We start from the raw sequence: 20,800 nt of genomic DNA, 5'->3' as shown, positions 1-20,800 counted from the left end.
TACTTAGCGTCTACGTACAGTCACACAACGTTGTGTTGCAGTAGTCAGGACTAAAGGGAAAGTTCGACTTATCCGAGGGTTCGACATATTTATCAACATAGAAATGACACATCGAGACAAAAGGGTGCATTTGTACTTATTAAGGACTTGGGGTACCCTAAAAAGAGTTTGAAAAACCCAGAAATCGACACATCTAGTTCGGGACACCAGGTTAAAAATATTGACATATACAAGGAAATCGACAGGGACCGAGAGATGAGTTCGACACAAGCGAGAATTTGTCTCAGCCTAGTTCAAGATGTCTCCCACTGTAACGACATACATATCCGAGTACATAGAACATACATTTAGAAGGCACACTTACCCGTATGTAGACAAGATGTGTACCAGTACATAGAACAGAAATGTCCATACATGTAAGGCAGTTGTTATTATCATACAGAACAGTTATTCATCTGTATACAACAGATATCAACACCACAGAGAACAGGTGTATGTAAGAAATACGGCCTAGAATAAGGGGATATATGTTTCATCATGTATGACAAATATCGCCAAGTATCAATGGCACGCATGTCGCAGTATATAGAACAACTATCACAAAGTATAAAGGACAGAAATGTCACTGTATATACGACAAAGTACCGCCAAAAAAAAGGTCACGCATGTTGCAGTATGTAGGACAAAGTACCGCCAAGTATAAAGGTCACGCATGTTGCCGTATATACGACAAAGTACCGCCAAGTATAAAGGTCACGCATGTTGCAGTATATAGGACAAAGTACCACCAAGTATAAATGTCACGCATGTCGCAGTATATAGGACAAAGTATAGCCACAAAAAGGTCACGCATGTTGCAGTATATAGGTCACACATATTGCAGTGTGTAGGACAAAGTACCGCCAAGTATAAAGGTCACACATGTTGCCGTATATAGGTCAAAGTCCCGCCAAGTATAAAGGTCACGCATGTTGCAGTATATAGGACAAAGTATAGCCACAAAAAGGTCACGCATGTTGCCGTATATAGGAAAAAGTACCGCCAAGTATAAAGGTCACGCATGTTGCAGTATTTAGGACAAAGTCCCACCAAGTATAAATGTCACGCATGTTGCAGTATGTAGGACAAAGTACCGCCAAGTATAAAGGTCACGCATGTTGCAGCATATAGGACAAAGTACCGCCAAGTATAAAGGTCACGCATGTTGCAGTATATAGGACAAAGTACCACCAAGTATAAAGGTCACGCATGTTGCAGTATATAGGACAAAGTACCACCAAGTATAAAGGTCACGCATGTTGCAGCATGTAGGACAAAGTACCGCCAAGTATAAAGGTCACGCATGTTGCAGTATGTAGGGCAAAGTACCGCCAAGTATAAAGGTCACGCATGTTGCAGTATGTAGGGCAAAGTACCGCCAAGTATAAAGGTCACGCATGTTTCAGCATATAGGACAAAGTACCACCAAGTATAAAGGTCACGCATGTTTCAGCATATAGGACAAAGTACCACCAAGTATAAAGGTCACGCATGTTACAGCATATAGGACAAAGTACCGCCAAGTATAAAGGTCACGCATGTTGCAACATATAGGACAAAGTACCACCAAGTATAAAGGTCATGCATGTTGCAGCATGTAGGACAAAGTACCACCAAGTATAAAGGTCATGCATGTTGCAGTATGTAGGACAAAGTACCACCAAGTATAAAGGTCACGCATGTTTCAGCATATAGGACAAAGTACCACCAAGTATAAAGGTCACGCATGTTACAGCATATAGGACAAAGTACCGCCAAGTATAAAGGTCACGCATGTTGCAACATATAGGACAAAGTACCACCAAGTATAAAGGTCACGCATGTTTCAGCATATAGGACAAAGTACCGCCAAGTATAAAGGTCACACATGTTGCCGTATATAGGACAAAGTACCGCCAAGTATAAATGTCACGCATGTCGCAGTATATAGGACAAAGTACCACCAAGTATAAAGGTCACGTATGTTGCAGTATGTAGGACAAAGTACCGCCAAGTATAAAGGTCACGCATGTTTCAGCATATAGGACAAAGTACCACCAAGTATAAAGGTCACGTATGTTGCAGTATGTAGGACAAAGTACCGCCAAGTATAAAAGAGACGTATGTCGCAGTATGCCGGGCCTTTGCCTGATACATTAGACAGACATGGTCCTGTGGATGCTGAAGGGGGTTATTGATGCAGACCGAGTCAATGTCTTTGTAAAGCCGAAGTCAGGGAAAAGCTGGTGCAATCTGCGCTGTAACATATGGGAGATTAAGTACTGATGTCGTTTTGATTCTTTAAAGATGTGGGAACAAAGGCCGACAATATTCAGGTTACAGACAGGTCACATGGTTAGCGGGAAGGAAGTGCATGAAAATATTATATTCTAAAGTAATTTTATTTGCAGCCGTTACCAGGGAGGGAACGCAGAGAGAGAGAGAGAGAGAGAGAGAGAGAGAGGGAGTCATCTTTGACCTCATCACAAACAGCAATTATCTTTACCCTCATCACAATAAAAAAAACACTGCCATCTTTACCCTCATCACAAACAACAAAGGTATCTTTACCCTCATCACAAAATCAGCATCACGAGTGCGTTTTCACTCATCACTAATATATTGCACCAATCGATACCCATGACTGAAAACCGTCCACACATCTTCAATTCACACACGGGCAACACTTACTCTAGACTAACGCTAAGTCTCTGAATGCAAATAATTTTGAGAGCAACAAGTACTCCCATTTTGATTGACGAGAAGCTCCAGTGAGGCGACAGATTCAGAACCTGCTCTTGCTTCATTTAGGGATTTAGCAGTGCAGAAAGAGCTGGACAGCATGGAAAATAATGTGTTTCAGGGACTGTGAGAAAGACTACACCCACTCCAGCAATAGAATTGTTTAGCGCGATCAGCATCGATGCACAACGCATCCCAACAGCGCGGGTCGGTCGCTCTCAGCTATTGACTACTTGGACAGGCCGGCATTCGCCACTGGCGACACGTTGTTAGAAGCTGCGGGCGTCACATACAACCAACAGCATATCCTGGCCTCTGACCCCAGCCTAACCTCCCGGACTATCTCCAACCAGGTAAAACTTCATTGATTGCAAAAGTATTTTCTGCGCGTATTCCTAGTATTGATTGACGCCAGACATGGAAGTATTTGTATCCAAGGGCTACCGTCTAGAGTGAAGCATGTGCGGTATATCCATCGCGTTCATTATTCGCTGGAGATAGAAACCGCTGGTGTCACCACAGCTTGGAGAACAACATCAGGTAGGTAACAGCTAGTATGGAGGATACATTAGTTAGCCATGATAACACAATACACGTCCGTGTTAAATGTTGATGTGTTTACCTGATATATGAAAAAAATCACCAGTTCTTAATGTGTCGAATGGCTGTTTGTCAAACGAGATGCTGCTCAAATATGTTTGGTACCAAATTCCATTGTTTCATTGTTTGGGTTTTTAGTAACCGTTGTGTGTTCATTGTGAAGTAACAGTTGTGTATTCATTGTGAAGAAACCATTGTGTTCATTGTGAAGTAACCGTTGTGTGTTTATTGTGAGTAGCCAGCAGGTGCAAAAACATCGTCCACAGTTAACCTCTATCGGCATCATTTATTCATAATTAGTATCATCGCCATCCTTGATTACTACGTGTTGCGGTCATCATTTAATACTACTAGTATCATTAGTAGTACTACTAGTATCATCATCATCGCTATTTTCATCCATATATCAACTTCAACGGTTCATGTACATTGCGGCCATTAGAACAGCACACTGCTCCATGTTCTGTTGACATCACTCAGTAACCTATTTGTGAGTCAGTGTGCTTTAACTCGTCTCTAGTCCGACATCAGCACAGATGTTGAGTGTCGTGCATAACGCTGCGCCATGGGGATTACGAATATATATATAGCCCACATCTCCAGTATTTGTCGGGAGACACTAAAAATATCCCCTCGGCCTCCCGGCGCTAATTGGCCAGTAATTATCCCCCTTTGACATGTGTTTGTACATTGTGTTGACTGAGCCGAGCAACTCGCATTGCAAAAAATGCGAACACGCCCCAGATAGATGCTGCTGAACTTCTGTTTCAATAAGCAATTAGTCTATTCACAAATGTCCATATTTTCCATGCGTTTTGTGTCAGGAGTGATAGTTGACACAGATCTCAGTATGAGACAGTCATTACAGAAATGTCGATAATAGTATTGATATTCTGTACGCTATCTGTACCGTGTCACATTTGGGTGGCTTTTGTATTCAGCGTGTGACGTTTTCAAACGTTTTAGTAAGGACTATCGAACTAAAATTATTGACAAAACTTCCTTTGAAACTCAGACAAACAGACAGACATTTTTTTTATTTTGTCTCACTTCTGTACTTATAGATTATTACACGTGCAATTGTGCTATACGGCTTATACGCAAGGAGTGTGAAACTGTGTATTGCCCGACCGGGAAAATGAACATTTGAGCAATAAACCCGGTAAAAGTGTGACGGTCCTCTTCATTGACGTCACTGGCGTTTAACGACACAGACGACAAAATTACAGAAACAATGGTTGCTAGGCAAAAGTCATATGTGCTCATACGATATATATGGCACTGATTATGTTTCACCATATTGGTAATAAAACATTATATAATGCATATAAGCATAGAGCATAAATACAAGTACAGAACCATTTAATATGAGTCATGACAGACAATAGTCATTTCAAAATCTTATTTTATATTTCCCCGTACATAGATATAACATAGTACATGCACGAAAAGGGTTAAAAAAATATGTAAGAATAAGAAACAGATTTTGGCAAACAAGTAAAACAATATCAGCACTTTTGACACAACAAAGAATTCTTGTATTCCATTTCTGTCTTGACGAATTCGAAGAGTATTTTGCGTGGCGAGCAGACAAAGCTGTACTAAACCATTTTTTAAAAATCTTTTTACACTGCAATAACTCCAACTTCACTCTTATTCCTATTTTAACGCCATTTGGCAATGGAGTAGACTAGAGCTTACATGGTTCGCTCGTCATCCTAAAGGCCTATGTTCGACCCCCCACCTGTGTACAATTTGTGATTCCGGTGTTCCCTGCAGCGATATTGCTGGAATATTGCCAAACGCGCCTTAATACTCACTCACTCACTCACTCACTCACTCACAGCGCGACGTGGTAACCTTGTGTTAAAACGCTAGCTCGTCACACCAGCTCGTCACACCAGCTCGTCACACCAGCGGCCAGGGTACGATACTCCACACGGGTACAGTGTGTGAAACCTAGTTCTGTTGTTACCTGCCATGATATTGCTCACCGAGAAATAAAACCACTAAATGTTCACTCTGAATGATTTGCCAGCAGTGATATGTATTTGTACATTAAATAACGATTTGTATACATGATGCATGAAAGACGACACGTCGTCTAGCTGACAGAGTGATGTAGTGGACGGTGTCCCCGACGGTGTCACGTACACATATCCATGCGTGTGGTAAACATATCTGTGAACGAGGTATGATGTTACCATGGAGACAGAATACGTGAAATTTGATTTGAGCTCGTTAGTATGCAGTATAGTGCATGTCGGTGGTACAAGAAATAGGCGTTATATATTATACACGGAAACGAACTAGGCCCGTCATCTTGACTAGCGAATGCTTGCTCCATTACACCTCTCACCTGGCTGACTAGTACGTGACAGTGAGTGAGTAAGTATGGTTTCACTTTACCAGTAATATTCCAGCCTTATCACGAGGTACACCATAAATGGGCTTCCCACACTAAACCCATGTACGGAATCGAGCCCGGGTCTTCGGTGTGACAAGCGAACGCTTTAACCACTAGGCTACCCACCGCCCACAAATTTGCTTGACACAGAATACAAGATGGCAGTAACACACCATGGCAGGTCAAACAGAAACTCTGATGTTTCCATTTCAGCTCTGTTTATACCAAGCTATCCCTTCATTGCAACTGTAGAAATTGGATAGATTGTTAACCAGCGGTTTCTCGTTTAGCGTGGTAGACATTTGGTAGCTTTACGGCAAACAATCCCTTGATTCCTGTAGTATACGGGAAGATTCATAACAAGCAGTCCTGTGACCGCCATTGCAGGTATTGGATAGATTTACTGATATAATAGATAATCAGTAGGTATTTTAAAAGTTATCCTTGGTGTGCATGGTAGATACTGGTAGACATATAACACGATATCACTCGATGGGCATGGTAGATTTTGGTAGGTATGTAACAAGATATCCCTTGGGTGGCATGGTAGATATTTGTAGGCATATAACAAGATATCACTTGATTTGCATGGCAGATATTGGTAAGTATGTAACAATATATCCCTTGGTGGGCATTTTAGATATTGGTAGGCATATAACAAGGTATCCCTTGATCTGCATGATAGATATTGGCAGGTATATGACAAGGTATAACTTGATGGGCATGGAAGATATTGGTAAGTATATAACAAGATATCTCTTGATCTGCATGATAGATATTAGTAGTTATATAACAGGGTATCCCTTGATCTGCATGGTAGATATTGGTAGGTATATGACAAGGTATCACTTGATCTGCACAGTAGATATTGGTAGGTATATAACAAGATGTCTCTTGTTGAGCATCGTAGATACTGGTAGGTATATAACAAGATATCGCTTGATCTGCATGGTAGATGTTGGAAGGTATATAACAAGGTATCTCGTGATGGGCATGGTAGATATTGGTAGACATGTAACAGGAGAACAAGCGGAAGCTTGTTGTTCAGACAATATAATTACTCGGTCGTGATAATTCTCTGCACAAAAGGTGATTGCGTTATTATTATTGGTCCAGCCGAAAGCAATTCACGGATTTTTGGTGATGCTTGTAGTTCAATTAAGCTAAATATATCAGTGAATACCATGTAACAGTCATTTCCACTCTTAAGAATTTAAGCAACTCTTTCAGATTTTATTACAGAATCATATCACTAGGTGATAACATTTTTTTCTAATCAATATGCGCATGTCAACAAAATTCATGTATTATTCGTATCAGCATGGTTTGTACACACATTTTGCTCTGGTTCAGCGTCAGGAATGCTGTAAAACACCTGTATATTTTGGATGACAGAATATGTTCCCTTGTGTAGAAGAATTTCAGGACATTCATGGCACGAAACTTTTTTTCTGGGACTGATGGAAATGCCAACCTGTTACTGGCACAGTATAACGTCAGCTTTGTATTGTTCTGTTTTATCGAGTCAATGAATTGATACATGTTGAATGGCTTGCCGATTGTTGCCGATTCCTTAACGTGGCCTTTGGGGGTCGAAGTTGTTCACATGGCACGTCCTTTGACACATCCCACGGTCTAGACTGTCCATACCTGCATTTTCAAATTATTGCAGACAGTACGGTATGATTTGAAATTAATAATTAACACATCATCACCATCATCATCATCAGAGATTTCGGAATTAATTTTATGCAAACCAGAGCGTTTCTGATTTGGCAATGAACATCGTCAGCGGTACCGTTATATATCATTACAGACATACATTGTTCACTGTTTAAAATCCAACTTACTATTGTCACTATTTTGGTAATATTCCTACTATGGGATAATCAAGTATAGACCAGGGACTCTAATGAGCGTCTATCTACGCAAATGGAATAGGGTGATATGTGTCATCCAAGACAGCAAATCTGACCCCTGATCCCACTTAAAACAATCAGGGGTTGCAGGAGATGATTTCTAACCCGGGTGTTTGCCTCTCAAACACGGGCTTTAGACCGCTCACTGCTAGTCAACCACTGAAACAATATTCAGCCGACTGGGAACGTATGGCAAAAGCATGTAAGATGTCTCCTGTTTAACATGGTAGATACTGTGTAGGTTAATAACGAGTAATCCCTTGATCACCGTACGTGTAGTAACTAGTTAAAGTAAGCAACCTCATGACTGGCGTACCTGTTCTAAATAGTTATAGCAGCCAGCCACTTGGCTGGCGTTCGTGTTCTAACTTGATAAATCAAACAGCACCCTGATTGACGCACGTGCACTAACTAGTTACAGCAAGCAACCTCGTGATTGGAGTACCTGTACTAGCTAGTTAAGTCAAGTTTGTTTCAAAAGTGGGTAAGTCTTAGGCCCAGATCGGTGATATATATATGAGAGACGTTACCATTGATGAAACATCACGTAACACGATTATGTCAGACATCTAATTACCATCTACTTAACATTGGAAAACTCAGATAATAACTCAAAAAAGATTCGACGTAGCGTTGCGATGATTGTCTGCAGAATAGACTACTGCAATAGCCTGTTTATCAATATTAACAAAGACCACTTAGAAAGACTTCAAGCCATTCAGAACTCTGCTGCAAGAATCATCTTCAGATTTTCAAAGTCTGACCTTATAGCATCGTTTCTGAAAGACCTCGAATGGCTCCCTGTGGGTCCTCGCATAGACTTTAAAATTCTTCTGACTGCTGCAAGTGCTACAATGATCTGTCTCTATCTTACTTGCTGCACGCATACTCTCCATCTAGATCCGCTCGATCTCAGCAAAAGCATCTCTTTATAGTGCCAAAGTATAAGACAGTCACATTGGGTAAAAGAACATTCGCCTACGTTGCTTCGACCTGATGGAATGTGCTGCCTACATCCCTCAAAATGGCTGAATCCCTTCCTTCAAGCATAAGCTAAAGATTTATCTCTTTCAAAAGACTTTTCTCAACATTCGCCTTGTCTGAGCAGCGCCCAAAGCATACTACAATGTGAACAGATGGGCTTTGGAAATGCATTCATTAGTGTTTATCATGATTTCAGGCAATGAGAATATTTTGTCTGACAAGCAGTGCTTTGTATACCTAGATAGTTAAGTTGATAAGAATAGTTTCATTATTTGTGGACATCAGTATTGCAAATTTGTCATATGATGGATGGCAAATGTAATTTTTTTCGGGTATACATTTGGTTTAATTTCTTCATAGGCACTACAAATACAAATGAAATGATATTCATTCTAGATATAGCCTTTTTTCAAACTAAACAACTAGCAAGCAGTCCCTCGAATGGCGTACTTGTATTAGCTAGTTTTATCGAGCAATACCTTGACTGATGTACAGTAGTGAGTGAGTGAGTTTAGTTTTACGCCGCACTCAGCAATATTCCAGCTATATGGCAGCGGTCTGTACATAATCGAGTCTGGACCAGACAATCCAGTGATCAACAACATGAGCATCGATCTGCGCAACTGGGAACCGATGACATGTGTCAACCAAGTCAGCGAGCCTGACCACCCGATCCCGTTAGTCGCCTCTTACGACAAGCTGAGTCGCCCTTTATGGCAAGCATGGGTTGCTGAAGGCCTATTCTACCCCGGGTAGACCTTCACGGGTATCGTAGTACAGTAACTATCACTAGCTACTTATAGCAAACACTCCCCCATTGGCGTACGTGTACTAATTAGTTATTAACAACGCCTTCACTGATGTGGTAACTAGTTACAGCAGTCAACATGGTACGTTATTGGGCAGGTTTGAAACAGGTAGCTTCAAGATGGGTGTGAGTGGTTTGGGTTTTGCTACGCTTTGAGCAATATTTCAGCAATATGACACCCATGTGTACACATCTGGGGAATCGAACCCTGGTCTTCCAACATGACAAGCGAACACTTTGACCACTAGGTTACCCAACATTGGCGTGATAGATATTGGGGGGTTTATAGCAAGAAACTAGTTGAAACCGATCGATACTTCAAAATGCTAACAACCATTATCTTGTTAAGGATGGTAGATTTGGGGGTGAAATATTAACAAAGAGCTCCATGGCAACGTATCAGCTAAGATGAACTTGGAAACCCCTGAAACCTGCTCTGGTCGTCATCTTCTATCAACCTGACACACCATCAAACTCTTCACAAGGGACTCACTAGATCACTAGAATTGCAGTGTAGAGCGGCTCCTTTTGTGATTATCCGCGTGCGATTTTAAGATAAAATATGTTTAAATGCATTTGCTGAACTACAAAGGATTGACGGTGTTCAAACACTCAACTAGTGTCGACGGACAAACCATTAAATAGGCATTATATCCACTGACCTTGAGGGAAAGGTTAAGGACACCGAGTGGTCTGAGCTTCACGCAAGCTTCGAACAAAGGCGTTCATTCGACTGTGAACAGTGCGCCCATCGCGCTCTGTTGATGTAGTATACACGAGGAGAGAATGGTTGTCGGCAACACGTTCACATATGCAGAGGAATGTCATCATACAATTTTATTAAATAAGTGCATAAAAGTTCAGTCTGCGTGTTTGTGATTGTATGAACATTTTAAATAATGAAGCTCGTGTCATCGATTTCATTTAATTAGATTTTCCTGTGACTCGGCATTGTGAATATAGTGAAATATTTAGACCTGAGACCATGTCAAGTACAACCAATTCAGTTTTAAAAAATCAAGCGCAGATCCTGGCGCGGCTAATGGACATAATTCTTCAAATTACGATGTTGTTCACGATTGTTTTTCACTTATGCACCACATACCATGCATGACATTGTATCCCAAATGGTAGCAGATATATTACGGAATCAAGCAACTGTATGACCTTTTCATTTTGACATAGGGGCGGTGGGGTAGGCTAGAGGTTAAAGAGTCTGCTCGTGACGCCGAACACTCGGGTTCGATTCCCCACATGGATACAATATGTGAAGCCCATTTCTGATGTCCCCTTTCGTGATATCGCCGGAAAACTAAACTCACTCACTCATTATGACATAATATGTCATAATATACCCTAATCCCTTTCACCTTTCAAGCTAGGTTTGAAAATGTTGTTGACGTCAACACAGTTATCTCCCCCTATAGCTAAGCTCACATAGAATGTCGCTTGTGTGAGTAATCTGATTAGACGATACGTGACATTCCAATCGGGCTAAAAAAACAAAGAAATGTTGGTGATTGGGCCAGATTTTTAAAATAAATAATAGCGTGGAGATATTATGCCCTGCGTAACGTGGATGACTAACACTTTCAGTAGTGTACATTTAAAAAACAGGTTTTTGTATAGAAGTAAAAATTACAGAGCCTGTTTCTCTGAACTAGAAATATTGTGTTACTGAACGTGGTAAATAATGTTTTTCACTGAACACCGAAAGTTTCGAAAAAATGAAATCTTATGTAAGTAACTTTTCATGTTTATGTACTTTATTACAAACTTCACAAAAAACAGTTACGTTTCTTTTGCTTTTCAATATATTTACGTATCTCTCTTCAGAGATTCAGTTAACAATTGTTTTCTATCGCCAAGTTTTTGAGGCTCACTCACTCAGATGAGGCTTTTTATATGTCATTTCCGTCTTGCTTGTAGTCTTGATGCAATATAAACGTGGATAAGAACGCTCCTTCAAATGTAAGAAAGGTGAAAATTATACCTAGCACCTGTGTTCTCTGTCTTCAGTGCCAAGCTTCATCATGCTGGTCCAGCAGCTGCTTGAGGATGTGCAGGGATGGTACAACGACTCTATGGGAAAAGCAGGTACGTCGACGTTGTCTGGCAGTGCCACGGGGACGACAGAGACGTCGTGTGCTGAAATGCACGACATATACTGAACAGCAAAAGAAAGGCAATTCTGTTTTGAAAAAGTTTTTAGATAGACGACGTAAGCATGAAAGCTTACTTTCATGTGATTTCAATTTACGAAACTTACGAGCGTTTCTTTTGCTGCTCAGTATACAAGATATTCATTGGACAGAAACAGAAGCGTTATGTAGTATTTTCTTTGTGTTTTGGTTCTTGTTGTTTTCGTTGTTGTTGTTGTTGTTGTTGTTGTAGTTGGTGGTGGTGGTTTTGGTGGTAGGAGAATTCAGTTCCATGACGTCATCATACAGATGAGTTTTGGCGTTATAATAAAAAACAACCTATACAATTAACGTATACTGAGAACTTATTTTTGTTGATCACTGGATTGTCTGGTCCAGACTCGATTATTTACAGACCACCGTCATGTAGCTGGAATTTTGCTGAGTGCGGCGTAAAACTAAACGCACCAACTATAACGTTGAGAATCTTTTCTACGCGATTGGGATAGGATGCATCAAATATGACGGATAGCTGTACGTCTCTCTCTCTCTCTCTCTCTCTCCCTGTGTGTGTGTGTGTGTGTCTGTCTGTCTGTCTCTCTCTCTCTCTCTCTCTCTCTCTACACCTTTGACATATCTGCATATGGATAAAATGTCGGACTGGTTGTTTTGGTATTTAATGGAGGCCGATATCTGAGGTTTTCTTCTTTGGTCTGTCAGACCCCAGGGCTGTTGATCTACCACTCGCCCAGACCCCCGGGCCCATTCTCTCCATCCTCCTCCTGTACATCCTGATCGTCATCCACGGGCCCCGGATGATGGAACAGCATAAACCTCTTCAGATAAGATGGCTCCTCATCGGCTACAACTTTTCAATGGTGGCCCTGTCCTTTTGGATATTTGCAAAGGTAGGACTGAAAGTGAGTGAGTGAGTGAGTGAGTGAGTTTAGGAACACGAAATACCTCTGAAACGTTTACGAAAAGAGCCACCAGAGCAATAAGCTATTGGTATAGAACACCTGTAGAATTATCCTGTTAATATTGCCGCTAACAGTATCTGATGGGCCAAGTGTAAACAGTAACGAAAGTAGAGTTCAGAGCGAGTTTGCCACTGTGGTTGTGTTTAGGATGTTTAGGGTAAAGATGACACTATGTATGTGATTAGGATAGGTCAGCGAGCCACAGTCACAATCCAGTGATCAACAGCATGAACATCGATCTGCGCAAGTTAGAGTCGATGACTTGTGTCTACCAAGTCAAGCGAGCCTGACCACCCGATTCCGTTAGTCGCCTCTTACAACAAGCATAATCACCTTCTGTGGCAAGCATGGGTTGCTGAAGACCTATTCTATCACTCACTCGCTCACTCACTTAGTAAATATATGCGTGAGGAAGCCCGATGTTAATAGGGGGTTGGCTGGCAATGGCGAAAAAACAGAATAGTTTGTTTCATGGAACTTTTTGCAACATCAGAATTGTATTTATAGAATGGATTATAGATTGTATGATGGTGCATAGCAATAAATTTCACGAGGATTCTATTTTGGAATAATGTTTTGTTTAATATGCGCAATTATATTTCAGACACTCACAGCGGCGATCCGAGGTCGATTTAGTTTGATATGCCAGCCTGTGGACTACACAGATAAACCAGATGCTGTAGAGGTGGGTGGGAGAGTGAGTGAGTGGATTTTTGCACGCCGCACCCAGGAATATTGAAACAAAATGGCGGCGGTCTGTAAATATTCTAGTCTGGAGCAGACAACCTAGTGATCAACAGTATGAGCATTGATCTACGCAGTTGGGATGCGATGACATGTGTCAACCCATTTAACGAGCCTGACCACCCGATCCCGTTAGTAGCATTGATTACTGAGGATCAGTTCCGATGGTGGGTGGGCTACACAGTTCATTTTCACAGTTTTCACGAGAGTGTCAATGGTCCCTGCACCCCACCTCTGGATCCGCCTTTGCTACACGAATGTCTTGTATAGGGTACCAGTCAGCTGTGTATTGGGTATTAACCAGCTGGGATACTATGTCGCAGTTAATCATGAATGCTCTGCTGAGACAAAGTGTACTGACACAAGCCACCTTTGCTTCATCATGCCGAGCGCAAGGCAGGGTGACATCAAGTACCATCTTTTAACGTGTGATGGTGCGACACGAAAGGGGATCAACCCCCGACTTGGGAAAAAGAAAAGCTCATTGGCGATGTTTGTATTCAACAACGTGGTTGTAGCAACATTCATCTGTGCTTTACATGAACTTCGTAAACACACATACGCACATACGTACATACACACATACGGATTTATTCGAAATATTCTAATTCAAGAGGAGTCATTTTGTACTAGTGTTCTTCTAGTGTTCGAACGCATAAAAAATGACAGCGAAAGAAAAAACAGTTTTGCACACCAAATGTCTTCTGTGTCCTGGTATTTTGTGCCCGGGATTTGCTGCCTTTCTATTCTTTCAGACTGCTGACTGGCGCTTCTGTAGACACGCTTCCGCCACTGGTAAAACTGTGTCTCATCTTAGCAATCTTTATTTCAGGCTCTATATACAGGATGGCTGTTTTTCTTTTCGAAGATTCTAGAACTTGCAGATACGGTAAGACATATATATTTTGAGGGATTAAGGATAGTTTAGCAGATAAAGAGTTAGCTCATCCCGCTGCAGGCCCAGGTTCGATTCCCCTCATGACTATACAGCTCTCAACACATAATATTTCTCAAAAGCGTAAAACGATTCTCAAAGCATATCGTGTTGTCTTTTTGTGGGGTGGGCTCCTAAGGGTAGGAAGGGATGGGGTTGTTTTTTCTGTAGTTATTTTATTTATTTATGTTTATTTATATATAACGATATTTAACATATAGAAATCACTGTTGGGGTGATTGATCAGCACCCAACAGATATTTCTACAGACTCTACAGTTTCTACAGAGTTTCTATTTTGATAAATATATTTCTGTCTTAAACTTCTAAATTCATGAAAACCTGCATACGAAACATCTGATAATGAAGATTGTATAACTCCTTAAAATCAGTGCCCATTTCGGTGTTCCCCACCGCCATGCTACTGGAATATTGCGTAAATATAAATTCATCCACTCAAGAATCACTATTTTTTTTTGATTATAGCATCAATTTTCAAAAATGGTTGGGTTGTTTGTTTGCAAATTCTTCTCTGATCCAAAGCAGTCTTACCCGATATTACTCAGTCGCAGATTCCTGTTTACTAACTGTTGCAGAAAACAGTGATATATATAACTGAAATATTATATAGAGATCATTCGATCTTCAGTTTTTCAAATGTAACTTTTTTTCTCACTGTTTTTTTCCTTTTTGCACACCCGGAGTAGACTAAGGTCCTGTTAATGAAATTGTGATGCTCATGTTGTTAACCACCAGTTTGAATGACGTGGGGTTGTTTAGTGCAAGTCGGTGATCGATATGACTGTTGCGCCTGTGGTAGATATACAATATTGATTCATTCATCCATCCAAAACTTTAATTAGGAGCTATCAATTACTGTACCCGCGAAATATAATTTAGTGTCAGGTATATTTTGTTGTACGTATTAAACTAGCTGTTGATTTTTATCAAAATGAAACAAACACATTTGATTCATTTCACTCATTACAGAGTATTTATTCATCCCCAAATGGTACAACCACATTGGAGAATGTGGTGCATCTATTAATCGTGTAAGAGATTAGTGGGATTTTCGTCACTTTAATGATATTCAAGAAACGGGTCTGGAAATGCCAGATTTGCAATAACCGCACAATTCAGTGATATTAGGATTCAACAAGCAAATGCTTTAACCACTACGCTAACCAGTTTGACCTTAATTGTAATACGCCAATTTGTACCTAAAACGCCGATGCTACTATTGATTTTATACATTTATTAGGTCTCCGAAAGTCAACGTATGAGAAACTATGGCAACACGAAATCAGTTTCTCGTACGCGACAGCTGTCACCGTTGTCAAAGTCGTCAAAAAAACCGCCATTATTGCGGATCCGTACACATCGACGTATAGCGAGAGCAGACTCACCTCGCCTGTTGCAAACTGTCAGCCAATCATTTGGCGTTCAGCTATAATTCAATTGTATACATTTATGATTAATAAAACCCACGTGTCGACAAGAATAGCATGTCATAGAGGCAATAATTGGAATGACATTGTGTCCCACTTGTAGTCTTTGTAAAGCAGACCTTCCTTAATGAAATATGGACCAGGCCGTTGTGTTGCGTTCTATTGTTGCAGTTTTGATCAGGACTTGTTTTTGCTTTTTGTTAATACTCAATTTTCACATCGAATACATTTGACAATAAACACACAAGAAACCTGATGCTCTGTAATGAAAAAAAGGCCCTTAGTTTAAAATGAACCTTTTTTCGTTTGTTTGTTTGATTTGATTTACTTTGTGACCTATTTTCTAAAGAACAGTGGAATATATTCCTGCAATGTTTATTATTCTAGGCAATCTTGTTCCTATTGCTTATGTGTATCAACTACATGGTTGTTGTTGCTTTTGTTTTACAGATATTTTTCATTCTACGAAAGAAAAATTCCCAGGTGTCGTTTCTACATGTGTATCACCATACAACCATAGTAGTGGTCACGTGGTCAGGCATGAAATTCGTATCAGGAGGCCAAAGTGAGTAGTCGCTTCGCGGAAAAGACAATCATAAACGTATTTATGTTAAGTCAGGGTTATAATTAAGTGAGAAATCTTGTTCGATGTTTTGGAAAATGTTCCTTGTGGAATAAAAGGATATTCCTTGTCCTAAGACACTAAATCTAAACTGTCTAACGAGTATGAAACAAACTGAAGAGGACGCCTATTTAAACGCCACGACACTAAGTATGGGAGATGCAAACACAATAAAGAGCTCCAGAAATTATTTGAAACTTAATTCATCAATGTAAATCTGGAGTAGCGAGTGGCCAGTTGTAGCCATGACGCTTAAGAGCGCGGTGGGGTTACCTAGCGGTTAAAGCGTTCGCTCCTCACGCCGAAGACCCGAGTTCGATTCCCGATAGGGGCATAACGTATGAAGCCCATTTATGGTGTCCTCTACCGTGATATTGCTGAAATATTGCTGAAATATTCCTGAAAGCGGCATAAAAACCGAACTCCCACACTAACACTGGCGAATGGTCCCAGGGTGTATATCCTCATGGAGTAGAGATATAATTCTCTGCATGGCTGAGGATGATGGTCCTTTTGTGTAACTCTGTTTCACTTCTCTATGTCAGGTTTCGTGTACCCGTTGCTCAACTCGCTGGTACATGTTGTAATGTACCTATACTATGGCCTGTCCGCCATCGGTCCAAGCATGCAGAAGTACCTCTGGTGGAAACGCTACCTCACTATATTCCAGCTGGTAAGTATCACGGCATTACGTGCTGTAGTCGTCACTCCTCGCCTATAACCGCAAAGTCTTCTCAATTTGATCATTAATCGGTCCCGCAGAATACAGAGTAATGTTAATCCACAAAGAATGAATTGGCAAGTGTGCACTGCTAAAATGCTAACAATATGTTTGTCTCCTTTTAAATCTTATGCTTTAGATGTGTATTTGGAAGTAGGATAACTATTTCTAGCCAAAACATCAATGTGTTTGGATGATTCAGCTACTTTAAACCATGCTTTGCTAACCGCTCTCTGATGTGGACGACGTTTGCCATGGTGAATGCTTGTTCCAGTAGTTTGGTGGTGCCAACAGTCATAAATTGTTGACATAATTTATTCAGTTTGCCTAAGTCTTTGGACGTCTTCTTGACCAGTTAAACATAGGTTTGTAGCGCAGAGTTGGATAGCTACAAAGGTTTTCAGTTCGTGAAGTCATGATTCTTGCTTGATAGAATTTCAACTTCGTCAAACTGTATGCGATGGCTGAGTAACATTTCTTGGTGATTTGAGAGGACTTATTTGTTGTCTGCCTTGGTTGTTGATATTTCATGCACTTTTATTTGGGTATCTAGACGGGAGGTTTTACCTGTGTAAGAGACATCCCAGTCACAATTAATCGTGTCGATCACTCCTTCGTGGGCCTGCTTTTGGAGGGTTTGTAACGACCATTAGTTTGAAGGATGATCCTGAGGGACAGAGAGCTTGTTAACAACGTTTCATTTTTACTTGACTGTATTAATATCCAATATCAGTATTCAACAGCACAGCATATATCTGGCATTAAAATTGTTTGAAGTCATATGTCCATCTGAAATGATCTCCGATTTTCTACCGTAACACACGGCAAAGTTACACTCTGATGTGTCCAAACGTACACAAATCATCACTGACCTTTCATACAGTCTTCAAATCACTTACCAATGCCAAATTGCTCTGGACAATGAAAATCAGAAGCCTTTGTTCGCGTTTATCGATATATTAATTAATGTACGCGCAATATGTTACCCGGAAACCGTTGGGAGCTGACCTACATTTGGCAGCGACTGGAAGTATAACATGTACAGCATCATCGTAACCCTCCTCGTCCTCGGGGTGAGCCACAGCGGCGTCTAACAGGATTCGCCTTGAGAGGCGACTTACGTCAAGTTGACTGGGGTTCATTTCCCAACACGGGAACAATGTATGAAGTCCATTTCTGACGTCCTCAGCCCAGACGTTGCTGGAATATTGCCAAAAGCGGCATACGACCAAATGCATTCACCGTCCTGATTTTGTCTTTAGGTTTAACTGCGCGAACACATGTTCTTTGGTTTCACAAACGTTGTCAACGTCCAGATTTCGCCAGACGTTACGCTTATACAGTGTAGCGTGACTGAACATCTTGTGCTAAATGAACACGTTGTTCTTATTGTCGAAACCACAACCCATTCTCTTTATCGATCAGACTCGGTTCACCGTTTTGGTGCCACAACTGCATGGATCGATTCTCATCATGTCAGTCACGATATTGCGATGTCCCGATTATCTACAGAAAACCGTCACTTAGCAGGGAATATTACTGAAGACACGTACATTTTGTAACTTTTATGTAATTGTACTCGATTTTTATAGTCACGTGTTTGTGTTGGTTGTTTCTATTCCAGACCCAGTTTATACTCATGCTTACTCACGCCGCCGTCAACTACTTCGTGGAGTGCGACTTTCCCAAGTTGTTCGATAAACTACTCTTCATGTATGCTGGCTCGATCATGGCGCTGTTCCTTAACTTTTACTTCAGAGCATATATCCAGGGCAAGCGACCAGTCCCTTCCGTCAGCAAAACCCACAAAGACAAATAACAACGAAATCTTCATAGCAGCCAGGTTGTCTGGGAATGACTGCAAAAAGTCAAGTGTTTGGGTATTTTTCTTTCTTTTTTTTTTTTTTTTTTTGCTTTTTTTTCATTTTTTTTTTATTAATTCCTATGTCCAGGGAACATGCAGGTGTAAATGATGTGCTCAAAAACATATTCTTCCATGAGACAAGAACAGTGTTTTCCAATCTTGAAATAAACAATATTATCTTACTTGGGTTTACAGAAGGGTGAACGTAGTTTTGTACACACTTGAGCACCCCTGTGTTCCAGCATTGTTACTTGATAAACCGGCAATGACAAATACGAACGCCATCATATGTCCCATGGCCAGAAAAGGGTCCGAAACATAATTTTATTCAGTGATATCCCGTTATTTTGAGTGCCATTAATTAGGTCCCCGTGCCGATATTAGACCATTAATTCTGATGTTGAGCTGGAATAACGATATTGAACCGTATCTGCATCAAGACGCCTGTTTGAGAAGAGAAGGAATCCCTTTTGTGACTTTTCGTTTTGATTTTCGGTGGCATGTCGCTCAGAAATGACAAAATATCCAGAGCAGTATGGTGAGGCGACGTTATTATTTGACATTCGGAACTGGTCGTTTAATTCCGTTTTCAACAGAGTCCTTCACTCTCTTGTACCGAAATCCCAGAGGCTTCGACTCTGGTAAGAGAGACTAAGAAGGAAATGTTTGTTAAATCAGCAGAGAATGATCCGGTATGTTTGAAAACCTTCATTAAATAAGACTAAATTCAGTGCATGAACAGGACGATATTAACGTCTTGACGCCATCGGGGTATTTCAGGTATTGTATGGTATTTGTGTATTCTGCATTAACGTTTTACTATTGCTGTTGAGATCTGCACAGCCTACAACTGTCGCTCAACTTCATCTCCCTTTAAAGGACTGTCCATGTACATTGTAATGAGAATCTGAACTGTGTTTAAAATGTTTAACGTCTTAAAAGACACTTTCATCGCATATGGGTATTTTTTATATTTTCTCACTTTTCCTTTGTCATATTTATTATTACCTGTGACGCGTGCGCATATGCACGGCATGTGTGTTGCGAGAATGGAATATGTAACGGTCACCCGTACGTCAAAAGTCAGTATGGATGTGTATATCAATCAGGTTGCGAATGTCATATGTAAGCGATATCTGCCTTGAGGCAGCCTGTATGAAAGTGTATCGTCATAGTAGTGAAGGTTATGTGTTTATTAGCTTTTGGTTGAGTATATTTATGAATAAATATATTTCAAGTGATTCAGTGGCATTTTCATTTTGGACGAATAATTAGGTCACGCACCATTAAGGAATAGCTTAACCTCATTGGTTGAAATTAAAATGGGTGGGCTTGTGTTGAATTTACGCATTGAGTGGTGTCGAGGAAATTTGCATTGTCTGTGTTAATTTATTCCCGTGAAGACCCGCATTTAGAACTGATCTTCAGTAAGCCATGCTGTCGTAAGAGGCGACTAACGGGATCGGGTGTCAGCCTGACTGACGTGGCTGACTGATCGTATCCCAACTGCGTTGATTGATGCTCATGATGTTGAGCACTGGATTAACTTTTCCAGCCTCAGTTATTTACAGACCGAAGTAATACAGCTGAAACACTGCTGAGTGCGGAGAAACGTTCGTCTGTTACATGCGCTAAATCCGAGACGTTCCAATTTCTTCGCTCCGCTCCTAACAATCATGGCGTTTTGAAGTGCCATTAAGAGGTGAACCACTAAACCATATCTGTTGTGTTTTGGCAACATGTACACAATGTTTATACTTTTCAAACATTTCCGTCATTTCTTATTTTAGTTTTGGGTGAGTTTAGTTTTACGCCGCACACAGCAATATTCCTGCTATATGATGGCGGTCTGTAAATAATCGAGTCTGG

At 40.7% G+C, this 20,800-nt stretch overlaps 1 protein-coding gene across 3 annotated transcripts; it reads left to right on the top strand.

Annotated features, from left to right (window-relative positions):
* The first annotated feature begins 2,766 nt into the window (after positions 1-2,766).
* LOC137290692 (very long chain fatty acid elongase 4-like) lies at positions 2,767-20,170 on the top strand. 3 transcript variants are annotated; one of them, XM_067821772.1, is made up of 8 exons: positions 2,767-3,113; positions 11,498-11,575; positions 12,340-12,527; positions 13,204-13,284; positions 14,176-14,232; positions 16,175-16,289; positions 16,892-17,019; positions 18,692-20,170. In XM_067821772.1, the coding sequence occupies exons 2-8, from the start codon at positions 11,512-11,514 to the stop codon at positions 18,884-18,886; spliced, it is 828 nt and encodes a 275-aa protein (XP_067677873.1). In that variant the 5' UTR covers positions 2,767-3,113; positions 11,498-11,511; the 3' UTR covers positions 18,887-20,170. The 3 variants fall into 3 exon arrangements, with proteins under 3 accessions (XP_067677873.1, XP_067677874.1, XP_067677875.1); XM_067821773.1 differs by having other exon boundaries at positions 3,089-3,300; XM_067821774.1 differs by lacking the exon at positions 2,767-3,113 and adding an exon at positions 5,614-5,748.
* Positions 20,171-20,800: the final 630 nt, after the last annotated feature.

Source organism: Haliotis asinina, chromosome 7 (genome assembly GCF_037392515.1).
Source record: "Haliotis asinina isolate JCU_RB_2024 chromosome 7, JCU_Hal_asi_v2, whole genome shotgun sequence".
Taxonomy (NCBI): domain Eukaryota; kingdom Metazoa; phylum Mollusca; class Gastropoda; order Lepetellida; family Haliotidae; genus Haliotis; species Haliotis asinina.
Note: the sequence above shows the minus strand (reverse complement) of the source record. Positions and strands in the feature narration are given on the sequence as shown.

What these genes read in the sequence shown, in the direction of transcription:
- LOC137290692 (XM_067821774.1), top strand. An exon ending in TTCTAGAACTTGCAGATACG is followed by an intron (nt 14,233 to 16,174) that starts GTAAGACATATA and finishes TTTGTTTTACAG; the next exon opens with ATATTTTTCATTCTACGAAA. An exon ending in ATTCGTATCAGGAGGCCAAA is followed by an intron (nt 16,290 to 16,891) that starts GTGAGTAGTCGC and finishes TCTCTATGTCAG; the next exon opens with GTTTCGTGTACCCGTTGCTC.